Raw genomic sequence first — 22,486 nt, 5'->3', positions numbered from 1 at the left:
AAGATAAAATTGCTTGGCCTGTTCTAAGGGATAAATAGCACAGCCCAAACCTGGCTCAGTAAATCTCTGCTTTGCTGGAACATTACAGCTTTTTTACAATGAAAGAATTCTGGATTTGTGGAGGAACAAATTAAGGACTCCAGCATAGTTTTTATTATTCTGTTCTACAGTTCATTGCCCATTAGAACTGAACTGTTTTGTAGGAAGTGAACAATAATCTGGGTTCTAGCTGTATCTTTGCTAATACTTTAAGTGAATGAAGCACAGAGTTGTCATCTTGCTCTGTTTCTACCATGTGACTGTGCCAGTAGTCACAGTCTGAGTACCTGCATTTGGTATGTCAGAGTATAGCTGTAAATCTTAGTCTGTATTTTCCTTGGATGGACCAACTTGTTTTCCTTTTCCCACCACTCGTTTTTCCCCTTGTAAGTGGCGTAAGTCAATTCTTAAGCTTTCCCTTGGTAATTGATAAAAATCAGAGAATATTAATTTGAATTCATGCTTTGGAATGGTTTAAATATCCCTTGTGTGAAATACAATCCTACACAACTGGTAAGAGTTGACTGATATGTGAAAATACTGGTTTTGGTCTTAAATTAACACTTTATTAATATAAAATTGATTTGTTACCTTCAATTCAAATTATGGTCAGTACGACTGGCCTGGATAAGATTTGGCATGAATTAGGTAATAGTAAAGTGCACACAGCAACTGAAATATCTCTTCAAGGCTGTGATATTGAAAATGCGCCAAGCCAACACATTTGTTGGTTCAATTTAGTTCCATTGAGGTAGAACTTACTTTTGTTTTGAGTTAAGTAAAACCTCAAAAATAACACATTGGGCTCTGCTCAGATTTCAGAAAAGCTAAGCCCTTGCATCTCTTCTGAAGCCCCAGTGATGGATGTGACACTGTAACCTGATACTGCAGTTTGTTGGTTTTAACATTTCCCTTGGCTGTACCTGGGTTTCAAAGCTCAGTGCTAGGACTGTCTCTGGTGGTTTTTTCCTCACATAGAAGAATTAGTTCCCAAGCATGGAGAGATGTGAAAACTGAGATCTATTGCTCACTCTGGCATTCCCTGTTGACTTTGCTAGTCAGTTATCTGCTGAGAAAGACTCTGACAAGTTCTAGAGGACTTCATTGTGGTTTTGAGATATGATAAACACTCTTTGACGGGATGTTTCTATCAGCATCTCATTCTGACCAGGTTACAATCTGGTGTTTTTGGTGCAAGCTTCTCTTGCTGGAAGTGATTAGAATGGGATATGAATGCAACAGCCATCTGTCTGGCTGGGGAGGTGCATAGGAAAGCAAATCCTGGCAAAGGAGTGAGGCAGATTACTGTGAGTAACAAGGTTTTGAACTACTATGGGAGCCCTTTATGAGCTCTGACTCTTGTGCTGTTTTTTTCCTTGAAGAGAACCCGGTTGCCTACACCAACGTAGGAGGCAGGTACCTGAATGTTTATTAATGTAATGCTGAGAGTACTGATGCCTGTGTCTCTCCCTTGGCCTGGCTGCTGTCCCAAACAAATTTGAGAGTTAAATCAGTACCAAAGATGGACCTCAGTGTGAGAATCAGCAATCAAGGGTTGTGAATTCTTGTTACTGTTGACCTTGTTTCAGTGTTCGAAGCTGTTATTGACAGAGACTAATGTTTCTCATCCTTGCTTGGTAACTGTTTCATCTTGTACTTTGTGTTTTCTGTCTTGAAGTCCTTTTTTTCTTTTTCATCTCCCAATCCCTACAGACTGCAGGACAGTCTTGGCAGAATATACTCTCTTGTTAACCAAGGTGGAAGAGTTGCAGTTTTATTGTGTGTGAGTTTCCCCCCCTCCCCTTTTTCTCTGTACAGAAAAATACAGTCTCACTAGTGCTTTGTTTTCATGACAGAAAAGATGAGTAGCACCTGTGTGTTGACCAGCCATTGTCCCTGATGAATATTTGTTTTGACAGCCTGTTGTTGTGTGTCAGTTACCTCTCACAGGCTGTTGCTCAGAGAGCCCGTAGCCTAAATAAATATTACTTGGTTGAGTACCAGCACATGAATTTCTTTTGGTTAACTATGAACATAACTCAGAGTTTCTTGAACTATTAATTGTTTTATCTTGCATTCAGTATTCCTCCTAATGAACAAGCATGGAAAATATGGCGGTTATTTTTGTTAATGAAAAGTTTGTTTATCTTGCAATCTTCAAAAGCTTTTTAGGTTATATAATATATCCTGGTGATACAGTTCAGTGGTTACAGTGGTTGTGCTGCGTTGACATTTGGACTTGATGATCTTTAAAGGTCTCTTCCAACTTTGATGGTTCTATTCCATGATTCCATAAGTCATAATCCTGCTGCTTTAAAACAGGAATGAGAGATTGGTTAAATCCACTCAAAAGTCACATTTTTGGTCCCTGTGAGCTTGCTATGATCATACTATGCTTCTGAAAAAATGCTAGCCTTCCTGCCACTGCTAGGCAAAGCAGTAAAGTATGTCCTTACATTCTGTTAACATTACTGCACCATGTGTTTTCTCCTTGGCAAGACACGTGATTTTATGTTTGCTACGCATCTGCTGATTTTGGCCTTCTCTAGCATTTTGCTAAGCATGTTTTGAACACACTAATTCATTGGATACATCTCATTAAGTATTGTGTGTAGGAAAATAAGTTACTGTTGAAGTACGAATGTAATTAAATATTTATGCATTCATTTATAGCAAAAGCAGTTGGTATTTAGTAATGGGGTATTGCTGATATTACTAGAAGTCTGTTGTACAAACTGTCTTAGTCGAAGAACAATGCGTGGAACCTTTGTGGTAACAAGAGTACACAACAAAGAGTATACAAGAAAAAAAATCTGAAAGGGAGGAAATAAGTTTGCCATAGTTTCGGGTCAGGAAGAAGTCAGGTGAGCAAATTGTGTTTACTTCAAGCAGGAAATTGGTGACAGCATTGTTCTTGGAAAGAACAGGCAGAGAAATAAGGAACAGAATCAAATCTCACGGAGCTCAACTTACAAGTGGAACAAAAGTTGAAAATGCTAAAGCAAATTGAAATGACATCAATTCTATTTTTTGTTAGATGGTTTCAGTGTTTTGGTTTTTTTTTTTAATGGATTTTCTGTAGAGGTTTTGAAATTGGGAACATTTTTGTTGCTAAGAATTTTGGACTTTATATTGTGCAAGTGGTTTTGTTGGAAACATGATAAAAAGTTAAACTTACCAATATTTCTTACTAAAAATAAATTAAAGATGTCCACATTTCTGAATTGCAAGTCTTGTATCACAAAAAAGGGAAAGCATACACATTTTGCTATTTTTAGTTTTCTGGTGAGAAATTAGAGATCTTTTACCTGTAGTACTAGAGAATTATTCATATATATACATACATATGTGTGCATATGGTTTGCTGAATCTTGTTTGTAAAATAAATCACAAACCTGTAGACACCATACCCCTAAATTAAGAAGAAATCTCTAGCATTCATCAGTTAATTGTGCAGGAAGCTTTACACTTGACCTCTGACATTTTGAAATAATAAACCGACTTGTTTTCCAGATGCAAGTCTGCTTACTATAATCACAACCTTGTTCACGTGCTGTGACCTCATGAATTAATCCCTTTTACTGACAATGCCATAAGTCACTCATTACCTGTTGCATAAAGCATGTTGAGAGATAACGCTTCATCATGCTTTCTAGCTATAAAATAAACTGAATTCTCTTTATGCTTTAGATGATTTTTATAAAGTTAATAAGCAAGGTTTTCCTTTCAGTTTTCATATTAGAATGGCTTGCAGTACATCTTTTGTCTTCTTTCTGTTGAAATTTACAAGGAAAATGTTGCAGTATTTGTGCTTCTGTAGAAGTAGAGAAGAAGCTGTACTTTCTCCCCAGTTCTGTTATCGCTTGATGATTTTTCTGCATAATGATTGTGTGTTTCCATGAAAAAAAATTTCAATCTAAATAGTATAGTTAATGCTCCTGGGTTTTAGTGGTAGAGGTAGTAGTAGTTGCATATTGAGTGCTTTTGAACTTAATTATAAGTGCTTGCCTGTCTATTTATATGTGGCACATCTAGTTTTCTATAAATGCATATATATGTTTTTAAAAGATTTTCTGGGTAAATTCTGAAATTACGCCAGCTATCAGATAATTCTAGAGCCTATATTTTCAAGCATCTCTGACCTTCAGTCCCTCACTGTGGTGAAATAATCCAGATCAAAGCATGCCAAGGTATTGAGGGTATCTGAAGTACTGAAACAATAAAGCATAGATAGTAGAAAACATGTTTTACTGCTTTACATGTAAGACAGCTTAGAGGAAAAAAAATTGTAATGAGTGAGGTCAATACTAGGCCTGAATGTGGAAGTCAGGACCTAGATCTCCACACTTGTGGCCATTCTGTCATGCTGGACTTTTTTTTCTAATGAAGGCCCTTGCTGGGGTAGAAGTTCTGAGCCATGGGGTTTTACCTGCTGTTAATTTTAATCTACACATTCTTAAGAGACAACCTGTGGAAGGCGCATTGTATGTCTTTGATATTGGTTTGAGTGCCAGCTGGTGGTACTAATGTTTGGGCTGAATTTGAAGTCTGTGACTAGAAGCTCTTAACAGATGTGTTACCTGCCCTTTGATTCAAATGTGTAAAAGCTGATGGAGTTTAGCCAGAAAGATGAATTTTCATGGCCAGTTGGTATAGTTTGTCCTTCTCAGGTAGGACAGGAAGGAACAACAACCTGTTTGAAAACCAACCAGCCATGCTATCAGCAGGGTAGGGAAAGCCCCTGATGGCTTTGGTTCCTGGTTGTTGGGCCTTTTTTCCCTGAATGTGTTATGCTATATTTAAGGGGTGGTTTTACTTGTTCTAGTTATAGCAAATTAGAAAGCAGCATGTAAGGGATTTAAGGATTACAATTTTCTAACTAATCATGGCAAGTAAATGGTGGGAGAAAAGCAGTGAACAAAAACTGTTCCGTACAAAACATTGTCAAAAATTTTTTAAGTAGCATTGGTGATGGTTAAAGCTAATTCAAAAAACAGTTTTCTGATTTGTTTTGATGTAACCCTTCAAGTCTACCCATTGAAGTTACTAAAGGTGGTCATTAGATCTGTTTTGTTTCCAATGTGTTATTTTGGAAATAGTCTTGCCATTTTAGGTTTGTGTCAGTGTTTTTAGCAGCTTCTCATACATCAGCGTTGCTCTGTTAGCAAAATGCTACATGAGGAGCATGAAACATTCAAGCTGCAAAATAAACAAAAGCAAATCTTGAAACTGAATTTGGTAATGCTACTATACTTGTCTGTTTAATAGTAAGATATTCTGGCACTGTAGTGGCAGAGGAGCAATGCCAGCACTCTGAGGGAGGGTTGCAGCCTGTGGAGCTCAGGTGGAGCAGGCTGTGCTGACTAGGGTAGCCCTGTCGCTCTCTTCCTCCATGACAGGGAGTGGAAGAGCCCTCTGCAGCAAAAATTGTTTCTATCTCCTGATGCCAGATGTATTTGTTGGTAACTCTGCAAGCAGAGTGTGTTTCTGGGCCTGTTGGGACAAAGCTGCTGCAAGCTGCTCAGCTTTCTGTCCTTCCATGCCTCCTTCTGGAAGGAAATGGTCTGGGTTGCCAGGGGGGGTTCCCAGGTGAGACGTTGCCTCCCTGGGAAGCCAGGCCTGTGAGTAGAAAGCAGAATTTGCCCTGTGGAGCAGGGAGGAGGTTAGACTGAGCTGCTGCTTGGGCTCTCGGGTTGTGTGCTTCCATGGAAGAAGTGGAGCAGGGGTAGGGCGTTACTGTTCAACTTTTGAGGTGAATCGAAGAAAGGAATGGAGGATAAAAATACTGCCTCAGGAATGGCTGCGAGAAGGGGCAGTTTCTTTCACCCTGCTACTGAGACCTCTTTGCTTTGCTGTGCTAAGTCTGTGGCTTATGGAGGCTGAGCAGACAACTGGCCAGGGAACCGCTGTGTTGTGCTGCTGTGCTCTTCCCTTCCCTGTGCTCAATGGCACTGCTATTTGTGGAGCTGTGCTTTGAAACCGGATAAGGAAGTGATCCGATCAAGCCCTGCAAAAATAGATTATTCTAAAATGGTAACTAATTAATTTTAAAATGCTGTCCCACAAGCACTGTGTTGGCAGTATTGAGGGGGCGATGTACTGATGCTATGAAGATGTGAATGAGCACCTGAGGCAGGAACTTCTGAAGCTGTTTCTAGTGTGGAAGACTTTATGTAGTTTCATGGACAAAGTTAGTCTAAATTCTTGCTATGCCCTTACTCACCTCTTCAGGGTTAGATGTTAATATAGGCATATTCTTTGAGATTGATCAGTGCAGCTGTTTGTGGAACCATGCTGTTTTTATTTAAATCAGTGAAATGTTGCTGTTTAAATTAAAAAACAAAAAAACTAACCAGGCTCTTCCCCCTCCCCCCATAACCACCAAAAACTTGCAAAGTAACCTCCAAAATAACTGTAAAGATTTGTTTGGTGCTGGGGGGCTTTTTGCCTCCCCCAGCTGCCAGCACAATTGCAGAGATGGCATGGGTATGAGCAAGGGTAGAAAAAGGATATCATTTAAAGACTTCTCTACTGATATATTATGTGCTGTTTTCTTAGGGTGCTCTGACATCCAATCTTCTTACAGTGTGCATGCTAAGATCTCAGTTTGTTCAAGCTACCATCACAGCTGTCCACCAGTGCTGATCAGTGTTATCTTTACTTGACACTTGTTTCTTCAAAGACTTCCTTGCCTTCTTTGTCAGTAAAAAAGCGCACACAGTACTCTGTGGACTGTGTTTAGGCCCTTGTCTTCTAAACAGCTAAAAAAATAGGGAGTGATTAAATTTTACTGTGGGGTTTTTTTTTCTTGGGAGTGGGGAGTATGTGTTGTTTGGTTGGTTTTGTTTTTGGGATTTTTGGTTGGTTTTTGTTGTTGTTTTGTTTGTTTGGGATTTTTTTTGTTTTTTTCCTACTATGTCAGATCTGTTTTGCTTCAGGCTTCAGTGGTAGAAAAGAGAGTGGGGAACATTAAGGGCAGAGCATTAAAATCTTGTGCTTGAGTGGTTTGGGTAGTAGCTAAGTGAACTTAGACATTTAGATACGTTTCAACTTAGCGCTCTTAGATTTGAAGGTGTGCAAGGCATAAGCTGCTGGAGGTGCCACCTGAGGTTGCAGAGAAAAGTATGTCTCTTCCTCACCTGCTCAGTATGAAGATAAGTGAGCATCAAGAGAGCTTAAAGTCTTAGGCCAAGCTGATGTGTTGATGTTTGTTTGCTGCCATGTGTTGTTGAAAAGCTTTAATGGACATTCTTTTTATGACCTCGTTAGGTCATTGCTTGCAGTGGCAGTCTGCTAAATTGTCCTTCAACTTTGCACTTCTATCATCCAACTATAACGAAATTGCACTTTGTACCAGAATAATATGGATTTGACTGGAAAATTAATGCATGTTTTGTGTAGCAGAAAAGTTATAGGGAAGGTATTAGAAGAGGGGTAAGTTGTAGAGAGGGTCTTGTAGAGTGTTGGAAAATCATTAACAAAGGAAGAACAAAATAACAATATATGACTTTTCTCAGGTAGTTATTGAATAAAGGCAGTGGGCAGATGTTATGAGAAGTTAAAAACAATGTTTTATATTGCCACAGTTTTTAGATTTGGGTTTTTTTTGTGCTGAGCATCAAAGAATCAAACTTTTAACCTAAATTTATGTCCTATAATGCTTACCGCTATTTCTTTTGTTAAAATGGTAGGAAACTGAAAGCCAAACCACAAGGAAATCAGCAAAAATGTGGCCACCAGGACCAGGGCAGTGATTGTCCCTCTGTACTTAGCACTGGCGAGGCTGCACCTTGAATCCTATGTCCAGTTCTGGTTCCCTCACTACAAGACAAACACTGAGGTGCTGGAACGAGTCCAGAAGAGGGCAGTGGAAGGTGAAGGGTCTGGAGCACAAGTCCTGTGAGGAGCTGGGGGAGTTTAGCCTGGAGAAAAGGAGGCTCAGGGAAGACCTTATTGCTCTACAGCTACCTGGAAGGAGGGTGTAGCAAGATGGGGGTTGGTCTCTTCTCCCAAATAATAAGAGAGGAAACGGCTTTAAATTGTTCCAGGGAAGGTTTAGATAGGAAAATTTCTTCACTGAAAGGGTTGTCAAACACTGAAAAAGGGTGCCCAGGGCAGTGGTGAGATCACTGTCCTTGAAAGCATTAAAAAAAGTGTGGAGTTGGCACTTGGGGACATGGTCTAGTGGTAGGGATAGCAGTGTTAGTTTAAAGGTTGAACTTGATGATTTTAGAGGTCTTCTTCAACTTTAATGACTCTTTGATTCTATGAGAAAAAAAGTGAAATCAAGGATTTTGTTTTTAAAGATGTAGCAGCCAACCTCAAATCAGCTGCCTTTATATTGGGTTATTAACATTAGATGTTGAAAAATAAAATAGTTTTTGATACAGTACTCCAGTGTATTTCTGAAAGCACTTACATTTGTAAGAAAGTCCTGTCGGAGTCACTGTTTTTCTGTGTTGGCTGATCCAGCGTTTCACCACCAATGCTATTAATGTAGGAACTATCAAGGAAGTGGTTTTGTGACTACTGATCCTGGATCAGATTTACTATCAGATTATCCCCTAATGTAGCTTCGATCAGGCAGCCAAGCTATCACATTTCTTAAGTTAATAAGAGCATGCAATATATCATTTGCTCTAACCTAATGCCTACTGTGGGAGGAAATACAGTAACTATTTGGCATAAAGCCTTCCACTACAAAATCAACCTGTCAAATCTAAACTGTATTTACTGTCTTGTCAAAGAATGACCTCAGAGCAGGTATTGGGACAATGACTTAACTCTGTAAATTGTGCTCTTTTATTTACAGAGGACAACAAAACAGAATTATTACCTATTAAAAATAATTTACTGAGCATATACAGTTAGATTTGTTTTTCATTTATCTTTAAATCAAAGCTTTTATTTTTTTGAAAACAATTTTGCTTGTGGTGGGAGAGAAGTTGCAACTTTCTTTTGGAGACTTTTGATTCATAAAATATGGCAAAGTAATGACATTAACAGTTGTTGCAGACATTTTAATGCCAAATTCATCCATCCATATGGATGTATGTAATGAAAGTTACTTCTCATTTAATGATATTGTGGGGACATGGAATTCAAAGAGAGAGAGCTTTTTTCCTTTGTGTAAGTAAGAAAATGAAGTATGTTTTAAGTACACTTGGATAGACCCTTAATGTTTTATGAAAAACCTATTCCATTGGGCAGAATCAAATTATTTTAGTAAGCTTCCCTCTCCTACCTTATTCATTCTTATCTGATACATCCTTCATAAATTCAGCAGTTTATAAGAGGGTGAATGTATTAAGCTCTGCAGTTTGGTTTTTTAAGCCAAAATACTAGAGCCTGCAATTTATTGGGGTTTTCTTTCCATTTACTATAATATCCTTATATACTTTTTATGTAAAGTTCCAAAAGACTTTGATTATTTAGTACAAGCGCTTCATTTTGTTTTTTCCCCTATAATGCTCTTCTGAATAGGTTAGGAAAATATAGATTGTGAGTTCATTAATGGAAAATTATAAGCAAAACAAGTAATTAATTTACAGATTTATTTCTACATTTGCAGATGTATTTCTAGATAAAACCTCTAACTACAGCAGCAGTAATGTATTTTCATCACTGTTGTTAAGGTAGCTCAGCTTTACTGCTGATTTGCACTGTCCACTCTCCTTGGTTCTTAGCATGAGTGTGTGGAAGTTCATTTTTCTCACTCAGCCAGTGTATGGGACCAAAGTGAGACGAGGTGGCTGGCATAATGTAATAGCACATATCCTGAACTGCTACTGTTTATCATCAAAATGCTCCATTTTAGCTGTTTCTGACTCAAAGGCAGTCGCATTGGGGCCAGATATTTCATACCTCTTTAATAATTTTTAAAATGTGGGTTTTATTTTTAGAGGACGTCTTTGTAAAGGGCAAGTAAAACATTCCGTTTGGTTTGTTCATGCTCTGTTTCCATTTTCTGTGCAAATTACTGTTGAAACCATTGCTCAATTCATTTTTATGAGAAAGAGAAGAAGGGATCTCAGAGATGATGCAGTTTTTGTTTAGTGTAAATTGGTGGCTGAAGAGAGAAGACACTGAAGTTAGTGTCCATACTGGAAGGAAAAATACAGAAATCTGTAAGCATGGGGTCCGTTTTGCAGCGGGGGTTTTTATGGTGGAGGGAGAAGAACACATCAATAAGAAAGAGAGCTTTTAACTGTGCTCTCACAGAACTTTTCATGTTAAACTTTTTAATGAGGAAGCTTAGAAATAACATGTCACTTGTCAAACAGACAAAGACCAATGCTAGGATAGAAGGGAATAAGCCTAATAAGTGTTCAAGATGAATTACTGTATCACATGTATGATCTATTAATAGGGGAGAAGAAAAGAAATAAATGCAACATCTTAATGACTTCCGTGCTCAGTGGGGATAATCAAGTTGTCAGCTCAAAGTAGTGAATATGTGTTTTTATCACTGTGCTGCATAGAGGACAAGATATTGGTGCTAAATTTAAAGCAAAAAGTATGAAAACTTGAATTTTAATGCCTGATTAAGTTGGTTGTTTGTGTAGCTCATTAAAATATCATAGGTATCTTACATTAGCTTTGTTAGAATCCAGCCTTGTGGTTGGCTGGGAAGTAGTCTAGACTTAAGAGAACCAGGCATGAAGAAAATTGTGATAGTTGAGTTTTGCCCTGACCCCATGAAAATTAGGTGGTTGTTTAACTATATGTGTAGTTACTTATTTCACATAATTATTTATAACTGTGAAGCTTTAAAAAAATTAATTAGGAAATCCTGATGTAAAGCAATCTGTTCTGAAGTATTTTTCTAGTGGTGGTCATGTTGTCTTTTAAAAATTGGGATAATGAATTGAATAAGGTATTCTAGATATTTCCACTTAAGGGTTTTGTTTGCTTGCTTGCTTGCTTGTTTTATGGCATTATGATTATGCAATCCAAAATTCAACTACCATTTCTTTTCTACACCCTCACCTTTTTAATTATGAAGAAGCAGGGTTTATTTCTGGTGCTGGAAAGCTCTAGTCTCAACCAGAACACTGTGATACCGTGTGCTGCACAGCTGTGAAAGGATTTCAAAGGACAGGGGAGTTATGCTTGCAGTAGTCTGGGCTTTCTCTGCAGGGAATGCAGAGAGAGAGGTGAAATGATCAAAATAACAGGCTGGTTCTTTGCAGCACCATGCTGAACTAATACATGCAGTGAATTATGCTTTTTCAGCCTCACAGTAATTAAAATAAAAGGATATTAGCTTGGATGAGTTTTGGCTGTATAGATAGATGGGACATATTTCTAATCACATGCGGAAAAATTTGGCAGGTCTTCTGTATAGTGTTGCCAAAGTCTATGAGAACCCAGAGAAAACTAAATGAAAAACAGTGTCTAGGTTTCCAGTCAGATTGTGCTAGTATGCACACTCAGAAAGTAGGCATTAGGAATAGCCTTGCTGGTCAGGTCAAGAACTTTGTTTTCACCACACTAGGTTTCAGCTGAAGGCAGTGTCCAAGAAACAGCTAAAATTGGAATTGAAGGCAGCTCTCAGGTGGGGGGACAAAACTGTGAGTCATCAGCACAGAGATAGATGGTGGCTGAATTTGTGTTGGCAGGTGCTGGATCTCTGAGCATACAGGAGAAGAGGACTGGGAAAAAAGCTCAGGGATGGAGGTGTACAAAGCTCCTACAGCAACTTTGAAGAAAAATACTACTTGAAGAATATTAAATGAACAGCTAGTATCTTCATTTGTAGATTCTATAGTTTTATTTTTGATTTCCGCTGAATATCAAATACTAAATCTAGAAAAAATTCAGTTCCTCAGAATTTTGCATGTTTTCTCTCTCTTGAAAAAAGAACTTAGTCCTCTTTAAAAGAGAACTGGTATGACACAGGCTGTAATGCATTGTTAAACAAATGTAATAAATATTGGTGCCATTTTTACGTGACATGGCATCAGGATTTTACTGGGTCATTATTAATAATTTGTGGTATCAAAGATGTAATAACAACATGACATGCACAAGTGAATTCCATTAAAAAAAAAAAATCCAGATAATGTTTTTTTTATGTTCTACTTTGTTTTCTTCCCTCCGAAGCTCAGGCAAAACCAGTTTAGTTTCACAGCTTGCCTGCACAATCTGTGATAGATTGTGTTTGTATTTCTCTGAAATGTACATACAGAAAAGATGTAAAGTTCCTTTAAGAGGGTAGAACAAAGTGTTCTCTTTTCTATGTCTTTGAAATCTAAAGGTCATCAGATAAAAAAGAGCTTTTGCATGTTTTTATTGTATTTTTTAACTACCCTAATGGTTTCAGGGTACAGGAGAGATGAACTGATTCTTAAAAAACAGTTTTAAGGTAGTGGTTTATCAGGAGCTCTAGGGAGAGTTTCAGAACTCAGGTGATACTCACCTACCTGCAGTGTTTGCTCTAAGAAAGTGAGTTCGTGGTCTTAAGGCTCTCCTCCTTGTTCCCTGAATTTTGGCTCCTGTGGAGCAGGGACATAAGATTTACCAGGAGAATCTCATCAGACCTGTTCTTCTAAGTTGTCTCCTCCCTGGTAGCTATGTAAGGCTGCGTGGGGGCTTGAACAGTATTTGATGACTCAGGCCAGAATATCCTCCTACCTCTTCATGGCTGTGTTGCTGCTGGTGAGCTGAGAGTCTCTCTGAAGATTGGGAAGCCTGCGGGGTGGCTGGGGGTGTACCGGAGTCCTCTGGGAGCTTAGAACTCCTTGGTGAAGACAGGGATAGTTTGACTAGAAATAGCAGTGTTAGCTTTGCCAGAGCATTGGCTTCATGAGAAGTTTTATTTTTTACTTTACTTTGTAAAAATACATATCAGACTGCTACACTTTAAGAGAGCTGAAAACTGCAGTGCAGGACCCAAGGGCAGATTGGAGACTGCTGCTAGGCAGTTCTTGTATGATTGTTGGGAGAGGTCATGATAAATGTTGTTATGAGAATGCAGGGAAAGAGAATGACATGCATAAGTGCTAAAACATTCTAGAGATATTGCTCTTAGTAAAACGTTTGTTTGTTTGTTTGTTTGTTTTTTAGTTTGAGCAGTATGTTTTTGACAGCAGTAGCAGAGAACTGGAAGACTGGTTGATTGACATACTAAAATGGAGTATTTACCAGTGCAGGTAAGACATTCTTTGAATGTGCTTTTGCAGTTTCGTTTCTTAGTGCTGTTTTGCAGTTCCCAGTGCAAATAGCTAGATTAATGGCAGTGTTATACAATCATTTTTCTGAAAACAAAGCTGGTTAGGAGGTTTCTGTCTTTTCAGTTCACTCTCAGATGCTCTGATGTAGCTGATGTAAATTAGCACTAAAATGATTGATTTAGGAAAAAAAAAAAAAAACAGAAACAAGAAACAAAAAAAAGGTGGTTTTTTTTTCCCTTCAGACAGACCTTTAAAATATGTTATCCTGTGATCTTCTTTGTATTCTGGCCTCAGGAAAGATTAGCTTGGATAACTAAAGAAGTGGTGAGCTAATGTGGGGACAACATGGACCAGCCCAGATATATAGGAGATTTTCCAACTTAGGAAAATAAGTAAACCCTCAGTAGTGTGAAGGAAAGGAAAGGTTTGGCCCCCAGTGTAGGATCAAGTGGCTTTAACAGACATTTTAACTGTTGGAGATGTTAAGTCTCAGTGCTCTAAATACTTTTGAATACTTTAGAATATTGAAATGCTGTTTTGATTATAAATGTTAAGTAGCTACCAAAAGTTTAGAACCTCCCCTATTCTAACTTGTGTGTTAGGGTCTTGTCATTTATTATCAGACCTTCTGATATGGGTTTATATATGCTGCTTTAAACTCTGTTTCTCATGTAGAGAGTTCCTACTGAAGGATTCTTTTGTTTCTTACATGCAGTTTAATGGCTTGGTTTCCAAATGTTAATGATGTGCTTTAAAATACAACAATAAACTCATTAAGTATTAAAATGAGTTGTGGACTTCTGATGTAGTTGAAGTTTGTGAAGTGGAGGTGTAAATTTGACAGGAATCTATACAATAAATACCTCCACATGAGTTTAGGGTTTTTGTTGGCTTTGTATGATTGTTGTACAAACTTAAGATGTTGTCCGAGTTGAGTTTCTCCTTTAAAATATTTATTCACTTCATAACACTTTCTATTACATAGTTCACAGAATTATAACTGTTGTGTATTAACTGTTTTCCTTTGCACTGATATGAAAGACTTTGGCAGAAATGTAGTGATGTGGTTTATGTCAGCCCAGGGCAGTGAATGTTCCCCTTCTTCCAATTTAAGGTGCATGTGGAGCAAACTGATGCTCAGCAAAGAAAAAGCTATTCCTGGAGGTCAGCTGGGTACCTGTGGCAGCACACAGCACTGCTTGCTGGATGTGCTGTTCTGTGAACTGTGCCACAGTATTTCTTACTGGTATTGCAGTTGGAGCAAGGCATAGACACTGTTTTTCCAAATACTGTTGGTAGTTGAGCAAGAGCTGTGTTACTGGATTAAAATGCATGATGTTGTGTCATGCAGGCCTGTGGTTGCTGGACCCTGTGTTCGGTCTGCAGGGAAAAATTGCCTGCCAGGCAATTTTTAGTGGACTGGCTGGGAGTGCTAAGTAAACTGGATAGAGAAGGAAGGGAGGGAGTGGCCCCAGCTGGAGCCATATTATAAACAATAGGAATACCACAAGTTCACTGGACAGCCCTTTTGCCGGTGTCTCGGTTTTGGAGACAAAACTTCAGGAGGAAACACTCCAGAGTGAGTGTCTCCTCCGAAGGGAAAAGGGTCTCCCCTTTTCCTCCACCAGTAAGACAAGTGGGTCACAGCAAGTGAAAGTGGAAAAAAACAAACTGTTTATTAACACCAAACAAAACAGGGTAGAACAGAAAAAAAAAAACCCTCAAAATACAACAAATTCCAGAGAGGGAACACACACTCGGGCTCGGACCAGCCGGGGCCATCCCGTGGGCCCACCGGGGCCACCTGCAGGCTCCCCGGACTGGAGAGGAGGGAAAGGAGGCAGTGAGGCAAGGGAAGGGAAAAAGAACAAGGAAAAAACCCAACAGAACCTTTCTCCCACTAGCCGTAACACAAACCCAAAGCGCAGCACAGCGCTCCTGGCGCACTCCCTCCCTCCCGAGCCCTGCCCAGCCCCAGAGCCCCCGAGCCGCTGGGCTGAGCCGTTCAGCTGCCCCGGGTCCATCTTAAAGGCACGGCGTCCTTGGGCATTGAGTGGACGGTTCAGGAATAAAGCAGCCTTATAACATCACCCCAGGACAGCCAGTCATGCGAAATGTGGCTCGATTAAGTTTTTTTTTTTGTTGAATTAACTCATTCATGAAATGGACCTTTGAGCTTATCTAATTGGACTAGTTCTGAATGGGTTTTCTGGCTGGGGACTTGAGGGACCCTGACCATGGCCCAGCAACAGCTACAGGAATATTCTTCCCTTCCCTTAGTGGAGGCAAACTGTTCAGGGAGTTAGCACCGCTCATTGTGCCAGGAAGTCAGAGCCTTGTGATGTCTTCCTCCCTTGAGAATGTAGTTTCATCAAAATGCAAGCTAGGTGAGAATGCCCCATGGCATCCTTACTTTATAATTTTGCTCTTCCTTGAGTGCTTTAAAGTGGCTTCCTTCTGAGGTACTGGACAGTTTCATGCACAGTGCACAGGGTTTGTTACCCAGCAGCCAAGGATCACAGTGGTCTAGCATCTCTGCTCTGTTGCAGGTGAGGTTTCATTTGCAGAAGATACACTTGCATTTTGGTAGGTGGTGCCCATGTGATAATGCAGTATTGCCTCCCCAGAGACTTAGAGTGCCGAACATCTTGATTCTAGCTTTAAAGACCACAGAGGATATCGTTACACAGTACTACAGACAAAGCAGTGGAAGAGGGAATTGCTGCAAAGCCCTGTAGGTCGTTAGTTCCAGTCATAACACTACCAACTGTAGCAAAACTTGTGGCATCATTCAGTTAATCTGTTGAAGTCCTTTGACTGAAATTCGAATGATGATAAGATTTTTTAGACAAGCTGGGTTAATAGCATCATCTAGATGCTGTAGTTTTGATCTTCCACTAAGGGCCCTTGATCCAAGTTCTTCATGTTGTCCTAAGGCCTAAGGCAGCAAAATTCCTCTTCCCCTGTCCCCTGTTACATCAGTAATGCACTGTTCCCGTGTTTTTGTCGAGTGCATTCAGAGTCCCTGTATTGGCTGTTAAACCAAGGTCAGAATTAATGTCTTGTTTATAGTTTAAAATCTACACCTGTGTTACAGTGCTTGAAGCCTTTCAGCTCCTCTAGAGTGAGTACAGAAAGGGAAGTCTTGAGTCATATTCTGAGACAATTTAGTTGGTAGGCTAGAGGTTGTGCCCCTAAAGGTGACTTTCAGCTGACTAATACCTGCTGCAGTGATGACTTTTTTTGCCAGCTGCTCTGTTTCAGTCTCAGTACTGCCTGCTACTTCACAAACATCCAAATCCATGTTCAAAATTTTAGAAACAATAAAACCCATAATCCAGTCAAGCTCCAGACAATGTCTCCTGCTTATACATCAGAGCCAGACAAACTGACTAATGTGCATGAAGTACAGCCTGCTCAAGTTTTTTTGATTTGCTTAGCCCTCAAACCAGGCAGTGCTTGCAGAAACTGGGAAGTTTGAAGACAAGTGTTTGCAGGAAGTGTAGTTTGTTTTATTAATCTAGCGGATAGTGTTGAAGGAAAACCAGCAGAACTTAGTAAAATCTGTAGGGTTTTAATTTAGGTATCAGCAGGCAGTTGTAAATTAGCAGGAACTTGCTAGTCTGTGGCTGTGAAGATGACAATAAGAATTAACACTTTACTACAAAAAAAATTGACTAAAAATAGGCATGTTGCCTTCCTTAACTCTTGCCTTCCCCTGGAATCTCTCCATCTAAAGCCTTACATGACTTGGTCAGACACTTTCTCTTTACTGTTTGGCTACACTGTAATTCAGCTGTTCCTGTCCTCGTGCCAGAGTTGAGGCGCTGCTGCCTGCATGGTCATTCTGCACCAACAAGGGCTGGAAGCAGCCCATGCTCTTTTTCTCCTTGTCAGAGAGTATTTTTCCCTCTCCAGCCAAGAACCAGCGCAGAGCTGCAGTATGTAGGTATCAGTAAGTGCCAGGATTGTATTATGCTGACGATGTGTTGTGATGCTTCCCTGATAACATTTGATTCCTTCACAAGAAAGGTAGAAGTTACTCTGAGCTGGATTTGGTACATCCTATAGTCTTGTTTACCTCAGGGCCTGCATATTTAAGGAAGCTGTGCAAAACTGTGTGTAAGCATTGTTCTTTTTAGGACCAGATGGGCATTATCCCCAGCTTGTGTGCTAAATAGTTTTTTTTCTCTTTGTTTTCAGTAACTAAGGTGCTGACAAGTTTTGACTTCTTCATCCTCATAAACATGAGTGAAGTTCAGGCTATGGTAGAATTCTCCGTGGAGCTCCACAAATTCTTCAATGTCGATTTGTTTCAAAGAGGGTAGGTGGCATGTTCTTTCAGACTTTACTGCCTTGAATGGCTGATGTTGGAAAGACCTTAATGGGTACACTATCATGTAGTGTTGCTTCGTGTGTTACTGACTATTTGTATAGCGATTTGAATTTTTTTTATTCTCTATTGGAAAGTCATATTCTTTCCAGGATTTAAAATTAAATATTCAAATAATTTTTCTCAAAACCTAAGTTGTAATACAGTATTTTTGTCTAATTGGAGATGATGGAAAACGTGTAGATATGGAGAGTACATTATATTCTTATCCAGGTCTTTACCCTTGCATGTCTTAATTTCTGTAATCCCTTTTGTTTGAAATATGGTAGGTGTTTCTCTTCAATATTTTAAAAATGGTCTTGCCCCAATTAACCTACTCGTTAATCCGTTTGGCAATGGAGAATTTCACCAGCGTCTCTCCTCTCACTGTGCTGTGCCTCCAGTTGCACGGGATTCCATACTGCCTCTTTAGACTCTCCTGACCTCCTCTTACTCCACCTTATCTCTGTAGAATTCCTTTCATTTGATACTACATGATCATCCTAGATTACTTTCTAAGGTCCTTGTTTCCCATGGCTATGCAGGACATAATCCTTTGTAGCTTATTTTGGAGTTACTAAAGATTATTGGTCCTTTAGTGTTGTGGCACATTCAGTGTTCAAGTACACTACAGTAAAAATGTTAGGGTTTAGGCTGTGTCAGTGTTAGCAGAGACGGAACAAGATGTATCAGGGTTGATTTATGATAGCTGCTTTTTCCAAAACACTGTAGAGTAACTTCCCTCAGAAACATTTTAGTGATAAGAAAATACACTATTGTTTTTAGCCTTGTCATAGTTCAAGTCAGGTGTGTGTGTGGGCGAGTATTGTTTTCAGTACAGTTAGGGTTTTTTTGACAGAAGTAATGACCCATTATGTTTGCGTACTATATGCAGTCAACGTATATACAACACACTGTCCCATTTTTAGGGAAAATTGTGATTTCACTCTTCATTGGAAGAGAAGGATTAAGGGAGGCTTAAGAGGTCTGGGAAAACACTGAGAATATTCTAATTACTTCAACAAAAAAGCACAGTCTTTCGAACTGGAGCCTTTTCTAACCTCTGAAATCAGTGGGGAAGGAGAGGGTAGAATATGGCAGCACATTTACTCTCTATTAGAAAACCTGAAGAGAAGACAGTGTCCTAACCTTACACTTCAAATGGTTCTTCAGAAAGGTAATTTAAAAGCAAAGCACAGCAATATAAATACCAGTGCTTTACTTGGCATGTTCCTTTTTGGCTTACTCTTGTGGTAAGCTAAAAAGTAGTAAATTCACAGGGCAAGTTCAGAGAGGTGAGAGAGGTGGAATGCTGACATAATGAGAAAAGTGGCATGAGGAGAAACCAGACTTTTCTGGTTTCAAGCTGAACCTGTAACTCTGGGCACGTTCCCTTAGAAATTAATGTCAGGAAGAAGAGAGAACTTCCAGAATAATTGGACAGACAGAGAAATGTGACTTTTGCAATAAATTCAATTTGGGTAGGTTCCAGTATTTTTCTAGGGATCTGTCTTTGTATTTATTTGAGACAGGAAGTAATACTTCTGTAGCCAGAGGAACTCTTGGATAATGGATTGAATGAGCAGAAAAGGAAATCTTTAGTTTCATTGTTAGCCTCCTATTTTTGAGCTACCACTGTGTTTAGCATGGTTTGCCTCACCAAAATCAAGTACAGAATTGGATTGTGTGCATTCAAGCCTCCCCAGCACAGCATGCTTGTCTCACAGTGTTAGAAACATCATGACCTTCTGAACTGTGTAGAATAAAATGTTGGCTATTGCAAGTAGTCACATCAAGTTCCTTCTTAAAACTTAGTAGATTTTTATTCAAAGTATTTGCTTGTAGAATGAGTCCAGATTCTCGCTCATTTGTTTACTGGAGGTGTCATCATTTCCAGCCTAAATTTCCTTCTGATCAGCTTTAGTTGTTTTCCTGTACAGCTTTGTCTTATGTTTTGAATCACTCTATCAGTCAGAAAGTCACCCTTGCGTATTTTAGATGTCAGTCTTTTGTCCCTTGTATTAAATATGAACTGACTTGAATTTGGTCATTGGAATTTGTGGCATGTCCCCCACACCCCTTCACTTTTGGTAGAGTCCACATACCCCAATATCCAGTCAAACCCATTTTACTTTCTTGCTGCTTTCGTAACTATTTGAAGAAATCTGCCAACTGTTGCGTCTAACTGTATCTTGTTTTCTTGGATCTGTATCTGTAGTGGCACTACAGTTGCCAGAAGCACTTCTGACTGTGCATACACTAATAATTAAATTTGGTATTTAAGGAATGAATTACTAAAAGCAGTGTTGATGTCCCTACATCTATGTGGTTCCAGGGTTACTTCAGACTAGATTTTAACGTCATCTTCTGGACCAGATGTTTTGTATCATGAGTGTAATTTGAAGTTGTTCGTATCAGTAGTTGGTTCAGATCTTTTTGTGCCCCAAGGGATTGAAGTACATTTTGTGACAGGTAGATCAGAATAGTTTAGCTTCCTCAGGAGACATCCAGGTTCTATGACTGGTAAGCTCTCAGTGGACTGAACCAGCATGCAGAAAACTGGGGTCATTGGGGAAAGCCTCAAAACCACTCCGCTGATCTAAACTGATCTAAATAATGCAGACTGAGCCAAAATTTCTCATAGTATTTCACTTAAGATCCTATTTATCTGAAGGGTTATAACCGTATTATTCTCCTAAGTGACCTTCTAAAGCAGACTATTTTCTTTACTTTTAGATAACTGTTATTATTCCAAGAAGGGGTAAAAGGCAGTGCAGACACTTAGTTGTAATAGAATATTTGTCTTATGTATCTACTACAGCTATTTTACTATGTTTTCTTTCAACTGTGCCATTTGCTTTAAACCCAGCTTGTTCCAGATGGCTCCACTGGTTTATTTTTGTCTGTTATTACATTCAAATAAGACTTCACACAATTTTTCTTTTGGACTAGTGAGATGTGATGGTAGGAATTTTTGCCCAAACAGTGATTGATATGCAGCTATTGTGTGACAAAATTAATTAAAGAAATGTATTTGTTTGGGACCTGTGAGAATGATAGTCTGAGATAGTGAGGTTTCAGGCTGTTTCGTCATCTTAGCTCATAAAAGTTCCAGTAAGGCGTGGGCTGTGTAGTACTGACCTTCTGTAAAGACAGACTGCTTGACTGCAGAAGTGGAGAATGAGTTGAGTGGAAAATTGGTGGGATGATTGGGCTCAAAGAGTTGTGGTCAGTGGTGCGAATTCCAACTTAAAGTTCGTGACCAGTGCCACCTCTCTTGGACTGATGCTGGCTCAGTAGTCTCAGCAAGCTTTGTACAGAAGCATAGAACAACTTAGGTTGGAAGGGGCATTAAAGACCATCTAATACCAGCCCTCCTGCCATGGGGGAGGCACCTTCCATTAGACAGGTTAGAGCCTCATCCAGCCTGGCTTGGAACGCTTCCAGGGATGGGGTGTTCACAGCTTCTCTGGGCAGCCTGTTGCAATACCTTACTACCCTCTGAGTAAAATAATTTTTTCCTAAGATCTCATCTAACCCTACCCTTCTTCAGCTTAAAGCTGTTGAAGTTCAAAGACTTTGCTGTAAGAACAGGTTGCCACTCAATTTTCTGCTGTGGACTGTGGGTGCTTACCCCCTCATTTACATAGATGTTTTGTATGTGTCAGCATACATGTGTCCTGAACTGAGGCATAAATGTGTTGAGACTGTCTGATTCCAAACAACTGGTTACTGAAAGTGCCACAGTGCTTTGTAGTGCTCAGTTGAAGTTCCCGTGTTCCACCATGAGATGGTGGATCCTGATGTCTAACTTGGGACAGTTACACATTTTCTGTGGGAAGGGAGAAGAGTTTCCTAGTAAGCCTCACTTGCAAGAAGATGAGGTTTTCATTTCCCTGGAGCTGTGTATTGCTTTTTCACCTGTAAGTGACAAATCTAATGAGCTAAACAGACTCACCTAGTGGTTTGTAGTTTAGCATAGTGCACATATTGCTGCAAGATCTGCTTTGAAAACGGCTTTCATCTACATTTTCCCCCGTCTCTGTGCATTCTTATAATCCCAGTGTTAAGTTCTTGCTTTGTTATTAATCTTTTGTTACTTTGTCAGTAGTATGCATGCACACACAGCTGGCCAAAGCTGGATTTAGAATACTTTTAATAGTAATATCTTTTATGTTTTGTCTCTTTTTTAGGTAGCATTTTTCTTTGTAAGTTCCAATACCTGCAGTTTCATTGTGGATTTCAGAAAAAGAACTTCCTAATGTTTATTTTGGTGAAGTGTAAGTTTGTTGTTAAGTAAACTATGAGGAGAGGAAGTAAAATAAAGTATTAATAGTAGCTCTTTGTTGCAGATTTACTGTGTCTCTGTGTGTCCTAGTTTTCTATTATTCGACTTTGTTTTGGGTTAAAAGATTCTTATAAAACCACATGAAGAGCTTATGTTAGTAATGTAAGTCTACCACACTTCTTTAAAGTGTTTTTGCTTTTAACTGTTGGGTAACAGATGGAAGAATAATACTAAATACCTTCCACAAGAGAGACTTTGGCAGATTCTAACCTAAAACATATTTTTGGAGATGGATCATATCTGAAAGGTTATTGGTAAGATTGCAGTAGCATAAGTTGCTTGTGAACCTCAATCCTATTAAAAGTCAAAGGAATTTAAGCTTCAGAGACCACTGAAAATTTAGCCTTATGATATTCTTCTGTTCCATAGATTTGTTTTTCCATGTGTAGATACTTACTGATGTCTGAACAGCATTGACACTTTATGCTTCTATGCATGTGGTTGTGTAATGTAGCTTAAAAGAAAATAACACTGAATCTCTGAAATTTAACGAATCTTATTATGATTACACAGTAATGTCACGAGAAATAATGCAATATATGAAAAGTTGTA

General features: G+C 39.1%; 1 protein-coding gene across 4 annotated transcripts in view; it reads left to right on the top strand.

The window, feature by feature from the left end:
• Positions 1–22,486, top strand: part of FAM135A (family with sequence similarity 135 member A) — an 81,209-nt gene that overhangs the window by 1,923 nt on the left and 56,800 nt on the right. For 2 of the 4 annotated variants that reach the window (XM_069011346.1, XM_069011345.1), the window contains exon 2: positions 17,418–17,538. In XM_069011346.1, the coding sequence (XP_068867447.1) occupies positions 17,418–17,538 (121 nt within the window). Of the gene's footprint in view, positions 1–13,107; positions 13,194–17,417; positions 17,539–22,486 lie in introns of those variants that run through there. The other 2 variants (XM_069011347.1, XM_069011348.1) reach the window with 2 other exon arrangements.

Source organism: Aphelocoma coerulescens, chromosome 3 (assembly GCF_041296385.1).
Source record: "Aphelocoma coerulescens isolate FSJ_1873_10779 chromosome 3, UR_Acoe_1.0, whole genome shotgun sequence".
In the NCBI taxonomy this organism is placed as follows: Eukaryota; Metazoa; Chordata; class Aves; order Passeriformes; family Corvidae; genus Aphelocoma; species Aphelocoma coerulescens.
Note: the sequence above shows the minus strand (reverse complement) of the source record. Positions and strands in the feature narration are given on the sequence as shown.